Source organism: Aquila chrysaetos, chromosome 4, assembly GCF_900496995.4.
Source record: "Aquila chrysaetos chrysaetos chromosome 4, bAquChr1.4, whole genome shotgun sequence".
Lineage (NCBI taxonomy): Eukaryota > Metazoa > Chordata > Aves > Accipitriformes > Accipitridae > Aquila > Aquila chrysaetos.
Genome location: NC_044007.1, coordinates 20,154,354 through 20,177,931, shown reverse-complemented (window position 1 = coordinate 20,177,931; position 23,578 = coordinate 20,154,354). Strand labels below are relative to the sequence as shown.

Genomic DNA, 23,578 nt, shown 5'->3' with positions numbered 1-23,578 from the left:
TGATTAATAATCCATATGGGCAATACTCCACATATGAGCTTATGGAAAAATCAATACTAAGCGACACAACTGCCAGACAGTGGTGAAATAATGTGTAGAGATACCAGAGCACTCGTTGATTTTAACAGTTGTGCTTCTAGGCACAAACATGCAAACAGGGAATCTTGTTGAACATTAGCAGGTTGTAAATTTCCAAATAAAATGCAGTACTAAAAGTGAAAGGTTGTTTGTTTGTTTTTAATAGTACATCTGTTTTATTAAAATAGCAACACTGACATATTAAAGCATGTCTGGTGTGAGGTGTCTGGTCAGCTGAAATTTGTGTGGGAACAACAAGCATGACAAGAAGCCCACCCATATATTAGTGCATATACTGACTAGTACCTACATGAGGCACTGTTAAATTAATACTTAATCCTTTTTGTTTTCATATACTGGGAATTTGTTTGTTAAAACTATGAGGATCTGCTTAAAGCATCATTCTTTCCTACATTTCCCTTCTAACTAAAGCAATAATAACAATAAAAATTACAACAACAACAAAAACTAGGTTAATGCATCAACTATTTAATCTGCTGAATGTTACATATCTTGGAATGAGTTAGGATGTTCTTTAGCAAAGAAGTTTTATGATGATCTTGAGACATCTGTGAAAATATCACCATGTTCCACAACATACCATCTTAAGAACTGAGCATGAATTATGGCCTTCCTACAAAACTGAATGTAAAGGTTCAAAAAAAACTCACTTGAACATCTGTTCATATCTGGCGTTCGGAGTCCATAGTACCCCGATGGGCAGGAATGCAAGCATTCACCATATTGTCTCATTCCTTCTCTTCGTAGGAAGAAGAATAACTTGTGTTGGCATCTGATGCACCCATTATCCTTTGAACAAGATAAACAGCCTTTGCAAATTGGATTTGGTCCATAGCTAGCTGCAAAATAAGAAGATAAATTACACTTTAAGATAATTTGGAAATTATTTAGGCTGGAGGTCCTCTTCCCTCTAAAGTGTTACTTATCTACTGCATTATTACAAGTAGTTTTGAAAGGAAGGTTCTGAAAGTACACTCGCTCTCATACATCTGCACCGGCAAGTGAAAGAAACGCAATCTCTATAACTGTATGTAGGGCAATTTAATGAATTGACACACATTTAAAATAAAGGTACAGGCAAGCAGAGACCAAGCTATATAAAGTTTACCAGTACAACATAAGTAAAACCCAGGTGCTGAATTCTAGTTTGAAGCTGGGGACATAACCACACAACAGCAACAAATATAAGAACATCAGCACCCTGATATATGCAGCTGGAATATGTCCATGGAACTCCAGCAACCACACTAATGCAATTTCTGACTTCTGAAGAGAGCAATATTAAGAGTAGAGAGCTCTCTGCAGAACAGGTACAGCACTAGCAACACATGCTGTCCCATAGCTCTCAGGGTTCTAGAACAGCTGTCTTCTTGCAGTCTTTTCTTGGTCTTTCTAATGAGAATGTCAAGACAACTATTTGGAAAAGAAGAGTAGCAGTTCTTATAAGAGCCTTTTTCTGCAAGTTTCTACCCAAAATAGGCTGAAAATCATATGCACAGACATTACAAAAGGAGGGCATTTAGTGCAGATTACCATTTTAGGCTACCAGCTGCTGTGCCTTCAATTCTATTCTCTGGTTTTGTTTTGTGTTTTCTTTTTTTCTTTTAAATTACTTGGCTGATAACTGCAACGCAAACTTTAGCGGCATCACTTTTTGCCCCTGTGAGTTTTTATTATCCTGCATTTCTGCAGAGTTGCAGAACACTCCCTTGTCCCCATGGGCTGTCAACTCCTTCTCAGGCGCTGAGTCAGCACAGCAGGTTAGCAGAGGGAGGATGTCTCAAGACATTCCTGAAACCAGCATAATTTAACAGGTCTGCTTTAAATATTAACTTGGCTGCAGGACTTCACAGAAATTTGCCAGTTCAAACCTGGTTTACTGGAAACAAAAGAAAAATATTATGCAATAGAAGAAAAGTGTCTTTGGGGTCTCAAGCTTTTAATAGAGGCCACCCTGTGAGCAGCTGGCCAAAAGGACAAGGACTATGTTTAATTGTTCTATTTTAAAGCATTTAAAGTATTCACACCCTAACATAGTACTCTGGTACTTTTATCTTGTATGGATGGATAATTGAGGTTGTTCAATGGATGACTTCACCAGCGGAGCCAGGAAAAGAAAAAAGGAAAAGCCCACCACCCGCCGGAACCAGTAGCTGATAAGCTTTACTCTCACCTTCACACATCTGCACACCACATTCCCACTCCCTCTCTGCTCCCGTTCCCCACACATGCCTCATCAAGTTCAGCACGACAGCATTCAACTCCGATCTTGTACAAAATAATCCTAGTGGGTGGCAGGCAGGATGAGAAGCCAAGTGATCCGGTGTGAAACAGCTCAGCCAGTGGGAGACTTTCTGAGTGTTGGAGTCCTCTGGCACCAGGCTCACCTGCTGAGACCCTCTTAATGGGAATAGCATCCTTACCCTCTACAGTATATGTACAATTCTTTGGCTCTCTGTTAACCCTTTTGTAATGACACACCCTACCAGACCAACTGCCTTATACTCCTACACAAGTTCCCATCTCCTGTTGCCCACAAGACCTCAGATATAACTTTTCCTATGGTTCATCTTGCAACTCTTCTCATTGACAATCCACATCTTCAAAGACATACAAGAAGAGAAACAAACAGATGATGAGCTAGGCTTGGATGCATCCCTCATCTCACTGTCGGCAGGGATTGCCTATCTGTAACCACATCAAATAATACGTGACCACGTACTCCAAAACAATTGTTGCTTAACACATGGTGGGCAATCCTGTAGACTTCTGAATCCCTTTTTAGTCTCCCCACATCTCACTCTCAGTAAATCTGTACCTCCAGCTTGTTCAAGGTTCCTCACAGAAGCCTGTACTATAAGAAAAGAATTAAAAGGAGCAAAGCAAAAGTAAAGATGTGAGATGCCTGTATTTATTCACCACTCAAAATGTTTTTTGGAGTTTGAATCAGCTGAAGTCAGGGTCTCATAGGCAGTATGTATATGATTGTTACATAGGGCCAGGCCAATTGCTGAACAGCATGGATATAGCTAAAGGCGACTATTCTCAATAGCGTGGCTTGGGGAGGAGGGATTAGGCTCTGGAGCAGATACATTTGTAGTATCCAGGTAAGTCTCATGTCCGCCTTCCCTCACTGACCTCCATTAAAATTCAGACTTCTTGGCTGCAAAATGTGTCTCAGTTTGACTCTACTGTCCAACTTTCCTTTATCTATGACTGCCCACATGTTACTCTCCTCAGGTACCTCTTTTTTCTTTTTCTGGCAAGATATCTTTGTTGATAACCCTTTGTTCTGCAGGCAAATTTAATTATGCTGACCATAGCTCTGTCCCAACATACTCTCACATGAAAAGGAGCTAACAGCATAAAATGATCCTCCATTACCCTGTCTATCCTTTGTTTAGGAGGTAGACAGCACATCTTTCACAGCTTAAGGTCAACAAAAGATATATGAAAGAGTTCAATAATATAGCAATTTTGTAAGTTGTGTATATTTATCCCAAAATTTTAACTTGTGTGTAGGTTACCCAAACCATGACACCTAGACTCTCCTTCATTATCTCCTGAGCAGCCTTAACAAATAATTCGTAATTTCTGTGACCATATTTTTTCCCCTCTTATAAGAATGCTGTGAGATTCAGCTCATCAGAACTTGTAAACTGCTCTGAAATCCTCAGATATGAGGTATTATAGATGTGACACATGTATTGTTACTTAAATGAATTGTTATTAAACTCACACATTGAATTTGGATAACAGAGTTCAAGATGGTCACATAGTTAATGGTCACATAGTGATGACTTTCCCTGTTGCCCTCCTAGTTACTAACAAAAACCTAAAAATGCATCAGATATTTTTCTTTTCTTTCTTTACCACACTAAGCAAAAAAAATAAAAGAAAAATCACTAAAGAATTATACAATGGTAAGGTGAGATAATATGTTCTGTATGCTGTAATACAGAGAGTAAACTTTATTAAAGAATCTGAAAACTTCCCATTGTGCTGCTTAGTCACCAAGCTGAATAATTTCCAGGTATTTTGCACACGGTAAGTTATTCTGAAGTGTGTTTCACAGAATTGGTGTTCTTCCACATTGTTGTTGCTTATATTCTTTTCAGAGCTTCATGGGAAACATACTGACTTCTGTGACCTTTCTGTCAGTTCAACTTGTCCCAAAGCAGGGAAAATTGTGATATGCTCTACTGTTAAATTACTTGGACACTGAACATATACTTTCACAAATCAAATACTGTAGCACTGTTTTTGGTGTCACATAGGCATGTCATCTTGAAGATACCAACTTAACTTTCTCTTTTTGTCCCTACGTACACAGGCTATAATTAAATTCTACAAAATCCTCCCTGCCCCAAAGTCTTCCCTTTCCATCTCGGTTTCTTAACATAGAAAATACAATGTATTCTTATCACATACAGCTTTTTCAATTCTCATATAATTGCTCTTTGAAAGAGGAAGTGAACGCCTCTGCATTCAACAGAAATATCTATACATTTCCTTTTGAATTTCTTCATAACCTCTTCTTTTTCCTTCTGTATTAGACTGCAAGAAAAAATAACAGGCTTACAAAACATGGTCAATCACATTCCAAGTTACCAGTTGCATCATACGCAATGTAAAACATCACGCTACTCATCTCTATTTCAACCCTGCCTGGAACACCCTCCTCAACAATGTGTGCCAGGCAAGGCAGGTTTCCTCCAGCCAAATCCCTCATGGAAACTCGCTCCTTCCACAAGGCCCACAAATGTTAACCAGTGTCAGAGCGCTGCTGTCGTCACATCATAAAACCGAAAATGCACACATGCTCTAAGTTAGCACCATCCTCTGGGTCTCAAAGCGCATGACTGCGCTGGCTGTCTGTTAAGATTGTAAGGTCCTTGCAGCACAAGTAATGTTTTGTACAGCCACAGAAGTATGTACGCGGGTGTGAACACCGCACATAAACACAAACACACACCTTTATACAGATAATGCATTTTTTTATTCCTTCTGGTTGCTGCTTCTACAGCTATACTCTAGGGCATCTCTATATTTAAAGAAAAAGCTTTTACAGACTTGATTCCCTACGTTGAGCTTTTATTTTAAATCTGGGATTAAATTTGCCAAGTTTGAAAATGTTACTTGAGAACACAGACTAGTACCCAAACACTGAACGAAACATGTCTGAACTCTAAGGGTGTTCAAAGTTTCATGGTTTGGGTTCATATCAAGTAAAATCAAATGTCAGCTAATTACTTTAACTCTTGTCTGGATCAAATGTATTTAAGCCATATTGCTGAAGCAGTTTTAAGTGAATTGTTATGACTATTTGAAATCACAAGAGAATCAACAGTACAAAATGAGTCCAGCCTGTTCCCCACAAGAATACAAGTTGTTCTGTAAGCAACAGAACTAAGAGCATTTGATTTTCAGTGATCTTACTGTTTTGCAGCCCATACCACAACAACTACTACTACTTTGTGTCTTTCTTGGTACACCCACTTGTTAGGTGTCAGAAAGCTCTTTTGAACCTGGTGCTTCAGCTCACCACAAGAACCTGGAATTTTTACACTTCTGTAAAAACCAGGCTGAAATGGACAAATGAATCCAAAACCAATTGGAGGAAGAGGAGGGCTGGCAGAGAAACAAGCAGTAGAAAAAGTCATTACCTAAATATAATTTCTTTAGAGGGCCAGGCTAACATGCTCATTATGTTCTTAGTATCACTTGCTGCCTGGTCATTGTATCTCTATTTGGCAGTCTTTGGTCTTTTGAACTCTCTGAAGTCAGAAACTGGGCTTAACAGTACAATGGCCAGCTTAATGGCACTCTTGCCCTAACTGGGATTGTGGCCACATAAGTGCTGGTAATTGGATTTTAGTTCAGATTTAGCAGGAATGTCTCCAAGACACTTATCACTATAAACATGAGGTGTGCAGATGGGGCTCAGAGGAGGGGAGCAACTAGAAGACCACTACAAGCTGTACTTATTGCAGAAAGAGCAGATTTCATAATCCTGAATTCAACTAATGCTATAAAGATATCCCACACATATCTCAAGAAAACCAACTAAAATACACTCATGTTTGGCATATGTCTTCAGGGTACCAAAGAATGGAACAAAGAATACAGCCTTACAGATACACCAATATTACATAGTATACCAATGTACTAACACTGTAAGACTGCAAGGTTATTATAGTTAAAAACCATCTGATGGGCTATGAACAGAAGTTGGCCAAGAAAAATACCTATTTTTCATTAGAGCTTTGTGAAAGCAAAAGTAAGTTTTGGACAGAAAACTTCAATAACAAAAAAAAAAGGGTGGGGGGGAATGACTAGCTTGATTCTAGTCATTGTCTTTAAGAGAGTTAAAAGATTCAAGGTCAAAGGGGATTTTTATGAACAATTAACCCAGTGCCCTGTACAAAAAAGCCACAGAACTTGTGCTTTACTAAAACATATGATTTAAGAAACCATTCGATCTTGATTTTTAAATTGTCAGCGGTAAGGAAACCACCACAACCTTTGTTAAGATATCATAGGGGCTAATCATTCTCACTGTTGAAAATCTGCAGTGGAATTTTGAACTTCAAATAGCAACCACTGAACCTTTTTATATTTTTGCCTGCCAGACTGTTAACAGTTTTTCAATGTTTTTTTCCCCAATGCAGACACTCTGATCAGGTCAAGCCTTAGCCTTCTCATGGGTAAGATAAACAGAGCAAGATTCCAGAATGTCTCACCGCAAGGCAAAGTATCCAGTCCTTTGATCAATCCCTTACCATTTTATCAACATGCTTAGGGACACCAAAAAAAGAGCTCAGCAATGGGAAAGCAATTGTACCAGTGCCAAACACGGAAGTGATATAACCTCTCTACTTTTCCTAGATATTACTCTCCCAAAACATTCATGTGTTATGTAAGGTTTTTTGACCACAAAGACATTGTTTCCCAAGTACCACGCTGCTCTGGGCAGGAAGTAGCCCTTTTTTGGAGTTACGCAGGAGATCCCCCCAGTGCTATCTTTCTCAGGACACTGGGTCTTAACCACTTGGGATCATTTTCTCTGAAGTTGTCCACAACTCAGAAAACCCACATGTTCCCCACACTTCCTCTGAAGACAGACTAACTGCAGGGTGACATTTCACTTCAGTGAGTTTGGTATAAATCTCACCAAATTTATGCTCGTAAGTGAACAATTTTGCCTGCTTATTATGAAACCATTTCTTCACTTCCTTTGGAGGTCTTAATTATATTTTCAATATCACAGTTTTATGCTTAAGCTACTCTCATTTGTCAGCTCATTTCATTCTCTCATTGTTATAATGTCCTTCTGATTATTCTAGTCTAGGCCTCAGAAGACTTGTCTTCATTCCATCTATATTCAAAAGACAGTGGACTTTTAGTCCACTTCGAAATCAAAACATTTTACTTTTGCTACATGGCTATCCAGCTGAATACTTTCAGAATTTTCTGTACTCTTTTCCCCACCACAATGGTAGGGAGAATCACTGTGAGTATCAGCAGGGTCTCCTTCAGCACCCTGGCAAGTCTCAAGAAATCACCCACATATTGAGATATTTTGCAATATTTATTGACTATAGGCATTATCAGCATTGCATACTGACTACCAAATTCAGAAGCCTGCTTTATCAATAAAATGACATGTATGTTTCAGGATGCCTTGGTTGCTTGGATATTTTGAGAACACTACTGACTTTCTTACCTCTGTGACTGGCAGTTCAGCCCACCTCGAATCTCAGCCATCTTTCTTCAATCAACCATCTAGAGCTTTTAAAGGCATCTCTCATAGTTTACTTTCTGGATACCTGCTATCGACTGGAAACATTTAACTCCCCTTGTCTTCTTCTGTCTGCTGTTCACAGCCTACCAGTCCTCACTTGCATTCAACAATACTGAATGCTGCTTCCTCCTCCTACTTCTGATGTGAATCCTCCTCCACAATTTCTCTGTTCAGTTTCATGGGGGACATTTCCTCTCTCCCTGAAAATCGAGCATTAATGCTTCCTCAGTCTGGTTGCTCAGACCTCTTCCATTTCCCCAGTGTTTCCTAGTGATGGTACTTGTCCTTCCAATCGAGAAATCCAGCACTGTCAACAATTTACATTTTATGCACAGGAAGTCCCTTCTGGCTACTGGATGGGGGAAAAAAAAAAAAAAAAAAAAAAGAAAGAACATCTGTTGCAGGTCACAAACACCATTCCATCACCTGCCATCCTAAAAATCAAGTACAGAAATAGACAGAGAGAGGAAAATGTCCCAATCCTGTTCAAATGTCCTAGGAAATACTAGCTTTTATTGATTTGCTGTTCACAGATTCACCAGTTTTATCCTAGGTCTTCCTGCTGAGTAATTCAACACTCACACCTGAAACCCAGGGGATAAAAGGTCCAAGCATCACAGCCACAAAGTGCATGCGGAGACAAAAAAAAGGTAAAATAAAATAAAATAAAAAAAGCCCTCTTCCCTTATGTTCATGCATACAGGCCAGCTACATAGCCTGTTCAGAAAAAAAAAACAACAACCCAAGCCTTACCATTGAACTGGTTCACAAATACCCCTCACAGGTCATCTGTTTTGAAGCCTAACCCCCCCCAAATACTTACATTTGGTGTTCAAAAGTCCTACATGATGCACATTCATGTGCATGTTTCCAGTCCCACTTCTGAGTTTTAATTTATAGGCCAATCCATTTCAGCTATAGTAAGAAATTACATTACACCAACAAATGGACCAGCCATTTCCTTTAAACCACTCAAGTTGGTGATTTGTAAAGTGGCTCCTTCAGTTGTTATCATGCTGAAAAGAATACCTCCAAGATGACCTCTGTTTCATCTGCTTACGAGTTGCTAGAATGATGCTTTTTTAGGAACCCTGTAGTCTAGCAGTACCGAAACATGGCCAATACATGCCCATCGCTATACTGTTTGCACAGCTGTGGGCAGTTTTATCTACTCGAAATCTCAAAATACTTTATCTTACTTGGCATCTTCAGTCTCTGTAAAAATATCCATGATATAAACTTTAAACAAACTTCCATCAGGCAGTTTTATGATTTAGGATACTTTATAAGCCCCAGATAATTTGGTTAAATGCTGGTAGCTTCATGTGTACTAACCTCAAGAAATTCCAACCATAAAACCCAAGAGGATATTTAACATGCAATGCTTTTGAAGGATAATTTGTCTTCCAATTTCTCTTATTTAGATTTTACATTAATTACACTTTCAGCTTTTTACAAGTCTATAGAGTAAAATATAGAAATCCCCCAAAGCCACTACTTCAAAAGAAGAAAATCGCATCTGAAATTCTGGGTTGTTCCCCAAACCCCAGCAATGCAGACACAGAGGCAAAGCTCCACAAGTCATTACCTTTGGCAACAGCACAGATTAATTACGTCTGATGAAAACTGCGTAAATCAATTGATGGGACGGAGACCAGACCCCCACTCTGCTCTACCCCTAGGATCTACCCCAATGTCTGGCTCCCTCCAGCATGCCCGTCATGCAGTGGCAGGGCTCTTTTGTCTTAGTGGCACAGCAGGCTGGTTTCAACAAAGGGACATCTACAGCTCCCTCCCACCAGGTCACCACTCTATCCCTCACCAGCCACAGCTCTCCTGCAGCCAGTGAAGTACAAAAGAGCGTGAGTACTGAGCAGCCTAGCTCTGCGGGGAGCTCTGCGCCTGCACAGAGCCGACCTTAAACCATCTACAGCAGGAATCGGGAATTTTCAAAACCAGTTGCTGTATTCTCCCAAACAGGATTTTGAAAATCACATTCCTCAGCTAAGGCTTTATCTCTTTTTCACTTATATCTCCTATATCTCACCTACGTATGAGGCGCAGGAGCTCCTTCGAGGCTTTATATGTAGGAAGAGGGAAGCAGGGAAGACAGTACGTGACAACCCCCATGTCCCCCAGCTTATTTCAAGTGGGAAGTTTATTTGCCTTCCATTGAAAATAAATCGCACTAAGATGCATGAGCAGACACTCAAACAGAGGCTGGTAGTTCCACTTCTAATACAGAAGAAATAGTTGTGCTCCTTCCAGAGACTTACTATACCTTGGACCAACTCTTTATATATGGTGTTAATTGGGAAGCTGTGAAGAGAAACAAAAATAAAAAACAAACACTCCTTTACTTTCCTCATAACTCCACACTGGTGGGGAGGCCTGGTCAGTGGAGTCCACACGGCAGTGTATTTCTACACCTCAGGTGATTAGAAGTCACTTGGACACCAGTCTCAGACCTTTCCATTTCAGGTTCCCATGCTATAGTCATCCAGAAATGCACAAGTTGTCACAGCCAATTACAAAATTGCACAGAAATGCACAGGAATGCATTTTCTCCATGTACATATTCTGCGTGCCACTATCTGATGGCACATTCAACAGCAAACTTCATCCAGCACATTGCTGCTGCAAATCAACATCTGGGACACAAATCCTATTGGAACAAAGTCCCAGGCATTTAAACAAATTCATTTTTTTCCAAGCCTTTTAATATCTAGAATATTTCAGCTAGCTGCTGTGAATAAGATTCATCTCTAGCATGCAGGTGAATAAACAGAGATTTAATTTTTTTGCCTTTGATGGCATGTTTGCTTTGTCTTCTATTGTAAGTTATAACTTTTCCAAGCACCAAAAACTGCAGGGATCCAACGTAGAAGCATTCCAACAAAAACACAGTTCCAAACCCAGATCCACCCAAACTGCTGAAGACAAAACATTATTGGAAGCACTAAAGCTAAAGAGGTGAAGATCCAGAACACTCTGATTAAGACACAAAGTACAACAAGATACAAGAAGACCTTATATACGATGCATATTTCACTTTGCCTTTTCATACTTTTACTGAACAATTCCTAAAAAGGTAGAAAAGATTGAGGAACAGAAAAAAAGTAGTTAGAGAAGGAGCTCAAGTCTTTCTTTTCACTTCCTGGAAGATTAAATTCAACATATTTTAAAAGTGATAGATATCAACTCTGGACTCTGAAGCTAGATAATCCATACAGCAATTCCAACAGAAATAAACAGAGACAAATACTTTATAGTTATTTTCATTGTTATATTAGGCACCACTAAACTAATGACTACATGCTTAACTATTGTTTACTATCACATTTTATTGCACAACAGGAACTGGCATGTAAAGGAAATGCCAAACAAATAAATATTTGACTGTGATTGTAAATCTGTAACAGTGAAGAGAACATGCCTTATTTCTCCAATTTACAAAGCAGTGAACTCACTGGTTAGTGTTTCAAAAATACCAAACTTCTGAAATGTTGAACAGCATGTAAATGGAGCTTTTTTCCTTTTTTTTTTTTTTTTAAAGAATATTATTAAACTGAAAGGTACAGAAAGTGATACCCTCTAAGAAAGAAAAAATGTAAGGTTTAGATAGCTGGGAATAGTCTGGAAGATTTAATGGCCTCAGACATAAGGAGCTGAGTAGGAAACTTTAAAATGCATGTAAGGTTATATACACTGTAACGTAAGCTTTGCAGGAGAAACGTTGTACAGGTCCTTACATTGAGCAAAAGCCAGTTCTGAGCAAAGCTTCAGTTGGGGTCTTTACAAGCAGATTTGCCAGATGTCCAAGCCTGATGGAAGCAACCTGGGTTTCAGGTTAGGCATTAGGTTGAGAATGAAGCTTGGACCACACAGAAGTAAAATTGCTCCCCACGGTACTGCAGAGGACCAGGCTGGTAGTCTCCAGGTAGATATGACAAGAAACTCATTAGTGTATTGTGTAGACACAGCACTGCATTTCCATAGCTACAGCAGCTGACAGAGTAGTTACTGATTATGTTTGCACTAGAAAACCCATAGCACTTACAAGGTCCCAGGTGGGGTACTTGGGCTGAATCCATTTCAACTCTATTGAAGCACTAGGCAGAGAGGAGATACTGTTTCCTCCTGGCCCAGGAAAGAAATTCAAAGCTAGATGGATGCTGTGGTTACTCCAACAGCTACCCAGTTTCAGTAAGTCCAGGACTCCAAGTGGCATCACAGCTCTTCTAAACAGGTCAAGGAAGGCACAGCCATTTCAAGCCCCAACGGAATAAAGCCCCAGCTAACCTGATCTGGCCTCACAGCTGACCCTGCTTTGAGCAGGAGATCAGTAAGGGAGGTCTAACCGCCTGCTTGGGAGGTCTCTTACAGACCAACTTTTCCTGTGGTCCTATGACCTGCATCTGAAGTATCAGATTGCATTTCTTGCTTGAAGAAGGAGGCAGCTTGAGCTACATGACGTGCAACACACTTCTGATGGAGGAGGAACAGGTAACAAAGCACACGGGGATATGGAAAGTTTTCTGGATGTCCAGATATACTCCTTTTCACAGGAGATCCCATAGAGAGAGGCAACAAGTATCAATGAATGAAATGGAGACAAAGCATTTTGGAGATGTGCTGTAATTGCAAATAAGGGAACCTAAAGGATATCTTCACAGCTGGAAGTATCCTTTCCCTCACAAAGTCAGCCATCTTAAGAGAAAAAAAGCTCACCAGAGGAAAAGACCTATAGGTAGCTATGCAGCTCAGCTCAAATTAGAGTAAATGCAGGAAAGCACAAGACAATATCCACCATTGGCCAAAAAACCCCAAAAGTTCTCCCCAGAGATACCTTTCTTTTGAAAAGCACAGATGTTCCAGAAGGACAGGTGGCATCTTCCTGCGTCCTGCGAGCAGAGGACCTCCCCACAAGGAGAAGCCACCCTGCCCTACTCTGACACTAGAACAGAGGTTTCATTATGGCACTGCTAAACCAAGAATTTGGATACAGATACCCACTTTGTATTACCAAGACTGAGGAGAAAAGGCTGTATGTTCAAATGCTGAAAATCCCACCCACGCCCCCTCATTTCAGGAGGTGAGACTCTGATAAGCAGTGATGGGGACAGTATTCTCCATCAGACAATTACCCTTTAGTGTCATACACACAGAAGTACAGCAACTCCGTGCACTATAAAGCTTACTCACAAGACTAAAACTGGTGGACTTCCAGCCCTCCCAAGACACCAGGATAAATTATTCCTTAGCCGTCAGCTATCAGAAGAGAAAAATGGCATCCCAGGAAACTTTGGCGTTGGAGAAATCTGATATGAGGTATGTCTGATATGAGCATTAAAGAACATTATCTAGAGTTTCTTTAAGAAGCTGGGGTCTTTTTGTATTTATAAAAAGCATGATGCTAGTGTGCTTATTATGGGGCAATTCAAAGTTAGATTAACTATTAAAACAAAAAACAGGTAAGTGCTGGTCAAAAATTAGCAGTTGACATTGTACCTGTGAGGTTTGGACTGGCTACGTTTCTACTGTACAAGCAGTACATAGCATAAGCCAGAAATGCGATTATTGGAAACCTTGCAAGGGCCAGATTTACCAAGCTTAAATTACTTGTTGGCATAATTGACTGGAAACAAAAAATAGAAGTTGGAAAGAGTTAAAATTGGTTATTGTTTAAGGATATTCTACTGGATGAATAACAAGCCATAGTACCACAAATACCAAAACAAAAAAAATGTATGGCAAAAAAGACCATTCTGACTAAAAAAAAAAAAAAAAAAACCAAAAAAAACCCCCAAAATAAAATATGGAAGTGGTATTAAGGCACAGCTTCAAAGGATGGAAAAACAAGGTGTAAACAGCAAACAATCTGTTAGAAAATAGAGATAACTGACAAATAACCTAAAGGGATCAAATAAAACCCAACCAAAAAAACCAACCCCACCCCTCTAAACCCTCACATCCCAAAACTCAACAGTGAATGGAGACCAGAATAACAAACCATATTTCTAACACTTAAAATAACAGACAGAGAAAGCAAAAGAGCCTAACAGTTACATCTCATGTTTAGAATAAAGCAGGATGTATCCACCCAATGTGATAACACAGCTGTAATCAAAAGTTTACCATCCATACAAAAGGAAGCTATGCAAGACCATTTGCCAAAGAGAAACAAAATGTAAGCAACTATCACTGCCAGTCAATTGCTAAATGCATTACCTTAATGCTTCCCTCTAATTTTTTTTTTTTTTGGTAATAAATGCTTGAAGACTGAGGAAAGCCCACCAGCTCGGAGGACAGCCTACGTACCAAACAGGGAGCTACAAACTGATTCACCTGACATCAATTTCAGGGAAAAAAAAATGGAGTCTTTAAGAAGTGTCGCATCACTGAGAAGTAGAGACTAAATATACATACATACATATGTAATAGGTAGATAGAATAAGCAAGGGTTTGGACCAAAATAAACTGTTACCCTCTATGAGCATGGGAGAAAAGAAAACTGTTGGTGAGTTATACTTTGATTTCTACAAGTCATCTGACTTAGTACAACACGGCATTTTGATTTTAAAACCCAGCTCACCAACTAATCTCTAAAGGTCCACTGTATTAAGAAAGAATTAATGCTTACCAAAGAAGCTCCAAACAATATACAAAATCTTTGCTAACACAGTCTCCAGATGACAAAAGTTGATGGGGTAACAAGTCACCAGAAGGAACCATTACTGGCATAGAGTCACCTCAAGTCTTGACTAAACATTTACAACCTAAAAAATGCAGTTGAACAAAGTACCAACCACCCAGGGGAAGGGAGGGAGGGGGTCCATCTTGCTGATGCTGACTGGAACCTGAAGTTAGGCTTGAACTAAAACAGGGTGTGTCCTCCACGTAACTAAACACTGGAACATGCTACCTGTAAGACGGAGGCAGGGGAAGAAGGGAATGGGAAGAGGTCTGGACTGGCTTGAGGCCCTTGTTAGGGAGACCACCTCTTTCTTCAGAAGTCATATGCTTTCATGGCACTTCTGGGATAAAGTACGTAGTTTTTGCCCCTGGAAATATCATGCAAGCACTCCATAATACATGAATTGTGAGTGTCTGTCACAGTTTGGATCGTCAGTGTGCTTTTATATCAGGAATCCATGTCATCACCTATAGACTGAGCTTTGCTCTACATGCCAGAGCAGCCCTGGAGCTGCATTTCCTCCAAATTAACCTGAACTGGAAAATATGCTCCAAGTGTACACCTGACATTCTTCAACAAGTAGCATGCAGCCAGTTCACAGGACCAGATTAGAGCTAGCCTGAAGTAAAACCCTGAAACCTGTAAAGCATGGACACAAGGTCCCCAGAACCAGTTGTTTAGTTCTACAAATGTACCCCACTGGACCTCATTTCTTGCTATTGTAGACATGGCCAGTGAGTCTCTCCTGATCCCAGGTAGGGATGCCCAGATTGCCCTCAGTACTCTCATGCCTGTTAAGACATTAGTTATAAATCACATATAGTCTCACACTCCAGGGCCCAGCCACTAACCTGAAAAGGCTACCAATTTTAATATGCAACTGGCAGATGTAGTCACCCAAGAATGAGGGAAAACTATTTTTCTTCCTCTGAATGATCAGAGACTGGCCATAACTTGGGGCAAGTAACTTGCTCGATCAAAACTCATGTCTAGTTTGTATATATCACCCATACTTAGAGTCAAGCTAGTTAAGAGATTACATTCAGAAAGGAATTTTCTTCCATCACATCAGCATAGACTTGCAGCATGTGGCACCGTTTACCTGCTGGGACTGCCTGGGCAATTTTTGTTTAGTTAATGCCTCACCCTTCCACGGACCTGAAGTGTTTTGCAGCTGCTTGGTCACTGCCGCGGTCTGTGACACATAGTTTAGTAACCTGTGAATTGAAGTGCTTTGTGCCAGTTTGAGTGAGTCTTTAGACTACACACATCTGAGTAAAAGGTAATAATACTTGGCAATATATTATAATAACAGTCCTTCCTGATCTTAAAAAACAAATGAGGATATGCTAAATAAATCAGTTTATTTTTTATTCCCTTTTATTATAAAGGCTGTACCTCTGAGAGGAGGAATAAACTACTCAAGTGAGCCCTCAGCTTAGGATAAGACACACCTAGGTTCAGAGAGTAATTCAGCCACAGTTGTTTTCATGACTTGGGCAAGTAACTTAGCTTTTCTTACCCTGAATTCCTCATTCTTACAATTGAGATAATAGCACTTCACTATCTCAGAATAAAAGGAGTGTCAATGCCTTAAAGTAAGAAGTTACGTGGGCCTATATCTCACTGAGAGAAGAAAAAAAAAAAAAGGGATCAGTTCCATTAAAAAAAATGGAAAAACTTCATTTCTGGAGTATTTCATAGAAGAGAAATCATTTCTCCAAAGTTCTCCCCTCAGCTCTCTAAACACTTCATCTTAGAGACCACCAGAGGTAAAAACTGCATAAGCCACTGAAAAAACAGGTAGTGAAAAATGCAGACCAGTATTTTCAAATGAGGCACTTGAAACCCGGCAGCTAAATCATCCTAGAATTGTCATAGAATGGTTTGGGTTGGAAAGAACCTTTTAAGATCATCTAGTTCCAACCCCCCTGCCATGGGCAGGGACACCTTCCACTAGACCAGGTTGCTCAAAGCCCCATCCAGCCTGGCCTTGGGCACTTCCCAGGATGGGGCATCCACAGCCTCTCTGGGCAACCTGTTCCAGCGCCTCACCACCCTCACAATGGAAGGACTTCTTCCTTATATCTAATCAAAATCTACCCTCTTTCAGTTTAAAGCCACTACCCCTCATCGTATCGCTACACTCCCTGATAAAGAGTCCCTCCCCATCTTCCCCGTAGGCCCCCTTTAGGTACGGGAAGGCTGCTATAAGGTCTCCCTGGAGCCTTCTCTTCTCCAGGCTGAACAACCCCAACTCTCTCAGCCCTTCTTCATAGGAGAGGTGCTGGTTGTGACATGGGGAGCAGATTGGGCTGCCTTACTCAGCTCCAGCATCTCTTCTGGTGTGACAGGTCCTTCCCCTTCAGTCTGCAGAGCGGTGAAGTGGTTCTGAAAGGGCACCTCAGGCTTCAGGGTGTATTGGGAAGTCTCCTCCTCCTGCTGGTCCTTGCCCTTGCAAGCTTCCATTCTTGTGCATTATTGTTGCCTCTTTTGCATGTGCCGGTGGGGGAGGTTTTGGCTGTTTGACCTTGGGTCCACTGCAGACTGCGCTTGGAACCAGCTATCTAACTCCTCCTCATCCTCCCTGATGTTACGCAGCCTTCTCACCACCTTCTGCAGCTCAGCCACCTGCTGCGGGGGTCCTCCGCCTGGGCACAGCTTTTACAGGCAGGTCTGATATGCAAACAGGTTTTTATTTTCAACATTGCTGTGCATTAACAGACTCCAATCTTTTCAAATAAGTCAGCAGGAGACAGGACTGCTCCAGTTATGGGTCTCCTGGTACAGTTTTCTGAATGGTAAATATTTGTTGATAGCTTCCAGAAAGGAAGGACTGTGTAGTACAGCCTTGGTGCAACTATGGTCTTTAACTCACCCTGCCAATTCATATCATGATTACAACTCCCATTACTAGTTTTTTTGACTCGAAGTAATTAACTGGAAGAAAACATATCTTCCCATTGGAAGGAGATGATACAAATTCTCTGTAAAGACAGGCAAAAGCTCTTTAAGAATTGGACTATTGGGAAAGCCCACGGAGAGCCCAAAAAACATCATATGAGTAAAGAAAATCCTAGCCATACTGTCATTTAACAAGAGTTGCCTAAAAATTAGCAGTACTAAACATGGTCTCATAGTTACTTGTCCAAAGTCACATACTAGGACCTAAAAAAAAAAAAAATTTAAAAAAAAAATCTTCATTCACATAACTATCTGTAAAAAGAAGCATTGGTGTGGACAGGTCTGGGCTCTAAAATGAGAATTGAAAATGACAGAACAAATTCACTTTATTGCATATACTAATGCAAGCTCATGCACTGAGAAGGAGAGTGCACTCAAATGATCCCCTAATACACCTGTTTTCTTCACACAGTTATTTCACTGGAAGAAAGCAAAATATTTAAATGCATCTCTCACTTTGTATCTCAGATTTACTTGAGTTTGTAATTCCTTAAGATTTTTAGGAGGCATTTGTGATACACAGAGCTGCAGCTGAAAATCATAAGCACATTTTCATCTCTACCACCAGTGACAAATTTTTAGGAAGTTATGACACTTACTCTTGCCTCTGAAAAAAACATCATTAAACACATTGATATCTAAATTTATAATTAAACACTTAACTACTTAAACTGAAACCTCAAGTTACATAATCTCTATCATGTTGGGGTTTTGTTTGTTTGTTTTTATTATTTTCTGACATTGTGAAGCATGCAGAAAACAGGCTATCCTAACTTGAAGTACATTTTTTTAAAAAGGAATAAATGATGCAGTTAGAATATTATTCAAAGTACAGCTCCTCTCCAAAACATGACTGCAAAACAAACATTGTGGTGTTCCACACTTGTGCCTCAAGGAATTCCAGAACAAAGTTTGCTCAAGTTGAGTTGCACACATGTAAATGTCTACATGCACACACACACACGCGCGTACATATTCCCTGCCAAAACCAGCCCTAGAAAACAACTAATTAAATCATGTCATGAAAGGTGCTTGTATCTCCCTGAAAGGTTTTGTACTCACTATGCTTTCTATTAAACCACTTAAAAAGCATGGCCTTCATAATTAAAAGGAGTTGTAAATAAAGGCAGAATTTAGGTTGCCAGTGCAATTTTATTTCATTACTCTTTAAATAAGCAAGCTGGAATCTAAAGCATGTTTTGTCACAATGCTGGCTTTGCAAAGCCAACAGGACAAACAAGCACCTTTTAACTCTATGAAGCAAGAATGATAGAGAATGCATGGAAGACAATCCCAGAAAAAAGACTTTCTCTTATGAAATATTTTTTATATTTTCAAGATCTTTTTTTTTTAATTCAAAATATAATCACCGTGTTTCAATGTAGTACTATTAACTGTTGCCTAAACAGTCATTTTCAGCAGCTAATACTACAATCATCCAGATATAGCATGATCCTGAACATGAGGCAGATCCTAATTTTAGTGTCCTCACATGCTTAGTAAGTAACATCACGGTCTCCTTACATTCGGGGTCATGGGACAAGACACAATGGTCCAATTCACTAAGACCAAGGACCTGACATCCCCTCCACGGAGGGAGAAGGATGGAGTACCATGCCCTGTACATACAGCGACTGTCAGTGCTTCCATGTGGAGCTGTAAACTCCTGGCTTACCACGACTGCCTCCACGGTGGTCATCACAGGCAGACAGCGACGGTAAGCTTGTGGTTGCAGTCAACCCTTTACAGTAGACCTGCCTCCAGCTACTCCCTCTTTCCACCTGAGCAGGAGCACTGGCCCATGTGACTCTGATCCTGAACTCGGGACACACCAAAATACAAGGTGATATTAACTTTGTGGCTGTTCTCCTTTAAAAAAAAAACTTGTCTTGTGTCTGCCTGAACATAAAATGAAACAGATAAGTATCTGATCAAGATAAAAGATAAAGCTGATGATTTAGAATCACCACGGAAAATGCAGGAGAGATAATCACACATGATTATCAGACTTACATATTTCATTGCAGCCAGAGGAGAAGACTGGATCTTGGAAACAGCTTCCCCTCTCTGCAAGCTTTCTGTAGGGATTGTTTGATGATGCAGTGCCATCAGGTCAGACTAGGATTCTGGCAAAAAGATATAAAATATCCTGCAAAGAGGGAATGAAAGGGGAGGGGGAAGTGGGAGAGAGAGAGAGATATACGTAACGGCACCTTCCTATGCCCATTCTCTCCTCCTACACTCCTCATATATCACCATTCCCCGTGGAGCTATTAAACTCAGCGTATAGCCCCTTACAATTACTATAACCATCTGATTTTTATAACTTCCCACTCCAGGCTTTCATTAACCCCAGACTCACTTGATGCCAAGTCTTCCTTCCTGGAGCACCAAGGCTATGTGTGGAGTCCAGCTGGCGAGTCAGGGAGACGTCGTAAATTGGAAGAGTGTGCTGGAGCTACTTAAAATTGTGGTGAACCAGAGGAAAAGGACCAATTGCACAAAAGATTTAGGAAACGGATGATAGGTGTTCAAATATCCATTGAGAGCATAATTTGTGAAATAACATCCAGAGCACAACAAAACCTTACACGAAAGACACCTACACAAACCAAAATCATCCATCCAGACCTGATTCTGTACAGAACGGCCCATAAAAGCAGACCCCAAACAGCCACCATTCACCTATCATCGTATATTTCCTGACTTCTAGGAGTGCAGCACAGTCAGAAAGCAGCAGATTTCCCAGTCTTGTTGATGTGCCTCTAATTTCAAAGCTGCCAGACTTTAATTGCTTTTCAGCAACGACCTTACATGGCATGCTTTGGCTGGGAACATATTTTTATAGACAGTTATAGCTCCTTCTCTCCAAATGGAAACAGTGACAGGTTTCTAACTCCAGAAATATTAGCAGGAACCATAACAACACAAGTCTGGTATAAAACATAACCTGTGACCTGGAAAGTAATTTTTAACACTTCATGTTTTAACATTTTGTATGCCTTTTTAGGATTGGTTAAATGTAAAAATTAGAAACCGAAAAAGAATCCCAGGTGCCAAAAATGCACATATTTACCTCACTCTCCATTATGGTCCTTGTTGAACAGCTGCCGCCTTCGTCTCCAAAGATGGAGAGAAAAACATAGTTGTGCCATATACCTGCACAAAAACATTGTGCTATGCTTAGCTCTGCTTTGTTGCAAGCACTGTAAAACACACTCATCTTAATTTAACTTTAAAAAATGACTCAATTCGTATCTGGAGAAACAGACAGAAGGATGCATGAACACATTCATAGAATCATCGAATTGTTTGGGTTGGAAGGGACCTTTAAAGGTCATCTAGTCCAACCCCCCTTGCAATGAGCAGGGACATGTTCAACTAGATCAGGTTGCTCAGAGCCCCGTCCAACCTGACCTTGAATGTTTCCAGGGACGGGGCGTCTACCACCTCTCTGGGCAACCAGTTCCAGTGTTTCACCACCCTCATTGTAAAAAACTTCCTTGTATCTAGTCTGATTCCCACTTCTTTTAGTTTAAAACCATTACCCCTTGTCCTATCACAACAGGCCCTACTAAAAAGTCTGTCCCCATCTTATAAGCCCCCTTTAAGTATTAAAGGGCGGCAATAAGGTCTCCCCAGAGCCTTCTCTTCTCCAGGCTGAACAATCCCAACTTTCTCAGCCTTTTTTCATAAGAGAGGTGTTCCATCCCTCTGATCATTTTTGTGGCCCTCCTCTGGACCCGCTCCAACAGGTCCATGTCTTTCCTGTGCTGAGGACCCCAGAGCTGGACGCAGTACTACAGGTGGGGTCTCACCAGAGCGGAGCAGAGGGGCAGAATCACCTCCCTCGTCCTGCTGGTCACGCTCCTTTTGATGCAGCCCGGGATACAGTTGGCCTTCTGGGCTGTGAGTGCACATTGTCAGCTCATGTCCAGCTTTTCATCCACCAGTACCCCCAAGTCCTTCTCCGCGGGGCTGCTCTCAATTCCTTCATTTCCCAGCCAGTATTGATACTGGGGGCTACCCTGACCCAGGTGCAGGACCTTGCACCTGGCCTTGTTGAACCTCATGAGGTTCCCATGGGCCCACTTTTCAAGCTTGTTCAAGTCCCTCTGGATAGCATCCCATCCCTCAGGCATGTCAATGGCACCACTCAGCTTGGTGTGGTCTGCAAACTTGCTGAGGGTGCACTCAATCCCACTGTCTGTGTCACTGATGAAGATATTAAAGAGTACTGGTCCCAATATGGACCCCTGAGGGACACCACTTGTCACTGATCTCCATCTGGACACTAAGAAGTTGACCACAGGTCCTCTTCACAGCACTGCAGCAACCAATTTATCTGCAGACAGTTCTAAGAGGGGACAACCAGTTTCTGATGAAGATGACTCAAAGACAAACTCACTCACATGCAAAATGATCTGGTTACACAAACTCACTCAAAATGATCTGGTTATATGCTAGAGCCATGAACTCTGCCTCATCAACAGTCAAATAAAATCACCACAAATGCTTGACTCTTCAAACAACTAATCTGTCAATTTGGTAACAATTCTGAAAAAGGGAGTTGATTAGAAGAGTGATATAAAGTAGAAGGGAATTTTATATGTCATGCTATTCTTCCACACTACTAGTTGTGTGACGACTTTCTAAATACAGGTTTTTAAAGTATTCTGTTCCGTAACTACATAACTCTTTATCTGAATCTACTGAATAATTCAAAATCCCGTGGTACAAAAATGGTCCTTCTCATTTGCAAAGATGTACAGAAAATACAATCCCACTTCACAGAAGATCTTCCTGTTTCAAAATCAGTCTTCATTCCAGTGCAGAATAAAGTAGGAATAACTATGTCAAAGATAAGCCAAGTTCTGGTTCTGCCCACCTGACAAGAGTATTTCATTGCACCAGGAGCAGAAACACAGGCACTTGGGAACCGGTATCCCCAGGGCTTCCCAGGCACTCATGCCCTTTCATAGTACTTAGTGGGCTAAAGGGAAGCCCCCAGTGACGAGCACCGAGACCCACCAGTCTGCTCTCCCCACAGTGCCTGGAAGCTACCGGGGCAGCCAAAGTCCTGACAGCACTGGAACATCGCAGTAAAGCGAAAGCCCCAGAACTCAGGAGCTGCAGCAAACACCACTCCCAGCTTCAGCCTCCACAGCATCTTTCCTGGCTACAAAATACTGCCCCAGGGAAACCCACCAGACTAAGAGGGATTTATATGCCAGTGGTTTCTGCAGTGATTCCAAGATGGTCTAGACTAGGTTGCATGTAATGACCTGCTGACTGGCAATACTTACGTGCACCCACATTTATTTTATGACTAACAATCTTCCCGCTATTGTATTCAGTAGTAACAGAGTCTCCCTGGCTCACTGGCAGCAGACAGGCTACAAGAGAGTGCATGCAAATACCTACACAGTGCAGTATTTTAGAACCAGCTTACTTTTTAACCATAGCCATTAAATTTACTTTGTTCTACACCTCTCTTTCTCAGCAAAAGATATAAGATACAGAGTTGAAGAATCCTGATTTACAGTCAGAAGAAACAATAACTATTACTAGATAAATCGTCTTAGAGCTGAAACAGCACAGTGGGAAACACGAATTAAGAAGTTACTTAGGATATACTTTACTGCTTAACTTACTGGTTGAAGATTGGCGAACATGCATTTATCAATACACAGAAGTTCAATGGGAAAAATAACTACCATCTCCTTTTAAAAGCTGTCTGAACTCTTTGTTTCCTCAAGGAAGCACAGTCTTGCCAGCCTTAATTATAGTTTCCTCCAACTGCAACATTCATAGCTCTTAAATCCTTAGTTTTATTGCCAGTAATTAGAGAGTGTATGGTTTCTGTCCAAAATATGGAAATGTTTCAAAATATTAAGAACTTTGTCAAGAAAATTATGTACTTTGGTATTGCCAAACGACCATTTCACTCTCCCTCATCTATCCCCCCCTCCCCACTCTATTTTGCTAAATTAATTTTGGAACATAATACATAT

At 40.7% G+C, this 23,578-nt stretch overlaps 1 protein-coding gene across 1 annotated transcript in view; it reads right to left on the bottom strand.

The window, feature by feature from the left end:
* Window positions 1-23,578, bottom strand: part of RSPO2 (R-spondin 2) — a 111,357-nt gene that overhangs the window by 54,260 nt on the left and 33,519 nt on the right. The window contains exon 3 of the mRNA XM_030012737.2: window positions 750-938. Within this exon, the coding sequence (XP_029868597.1) occupies window positions 750-938 (189 nt within the window). The remainder of the gene's footprint in view (window positions 1-749; window positions 939-23,578) is intronic.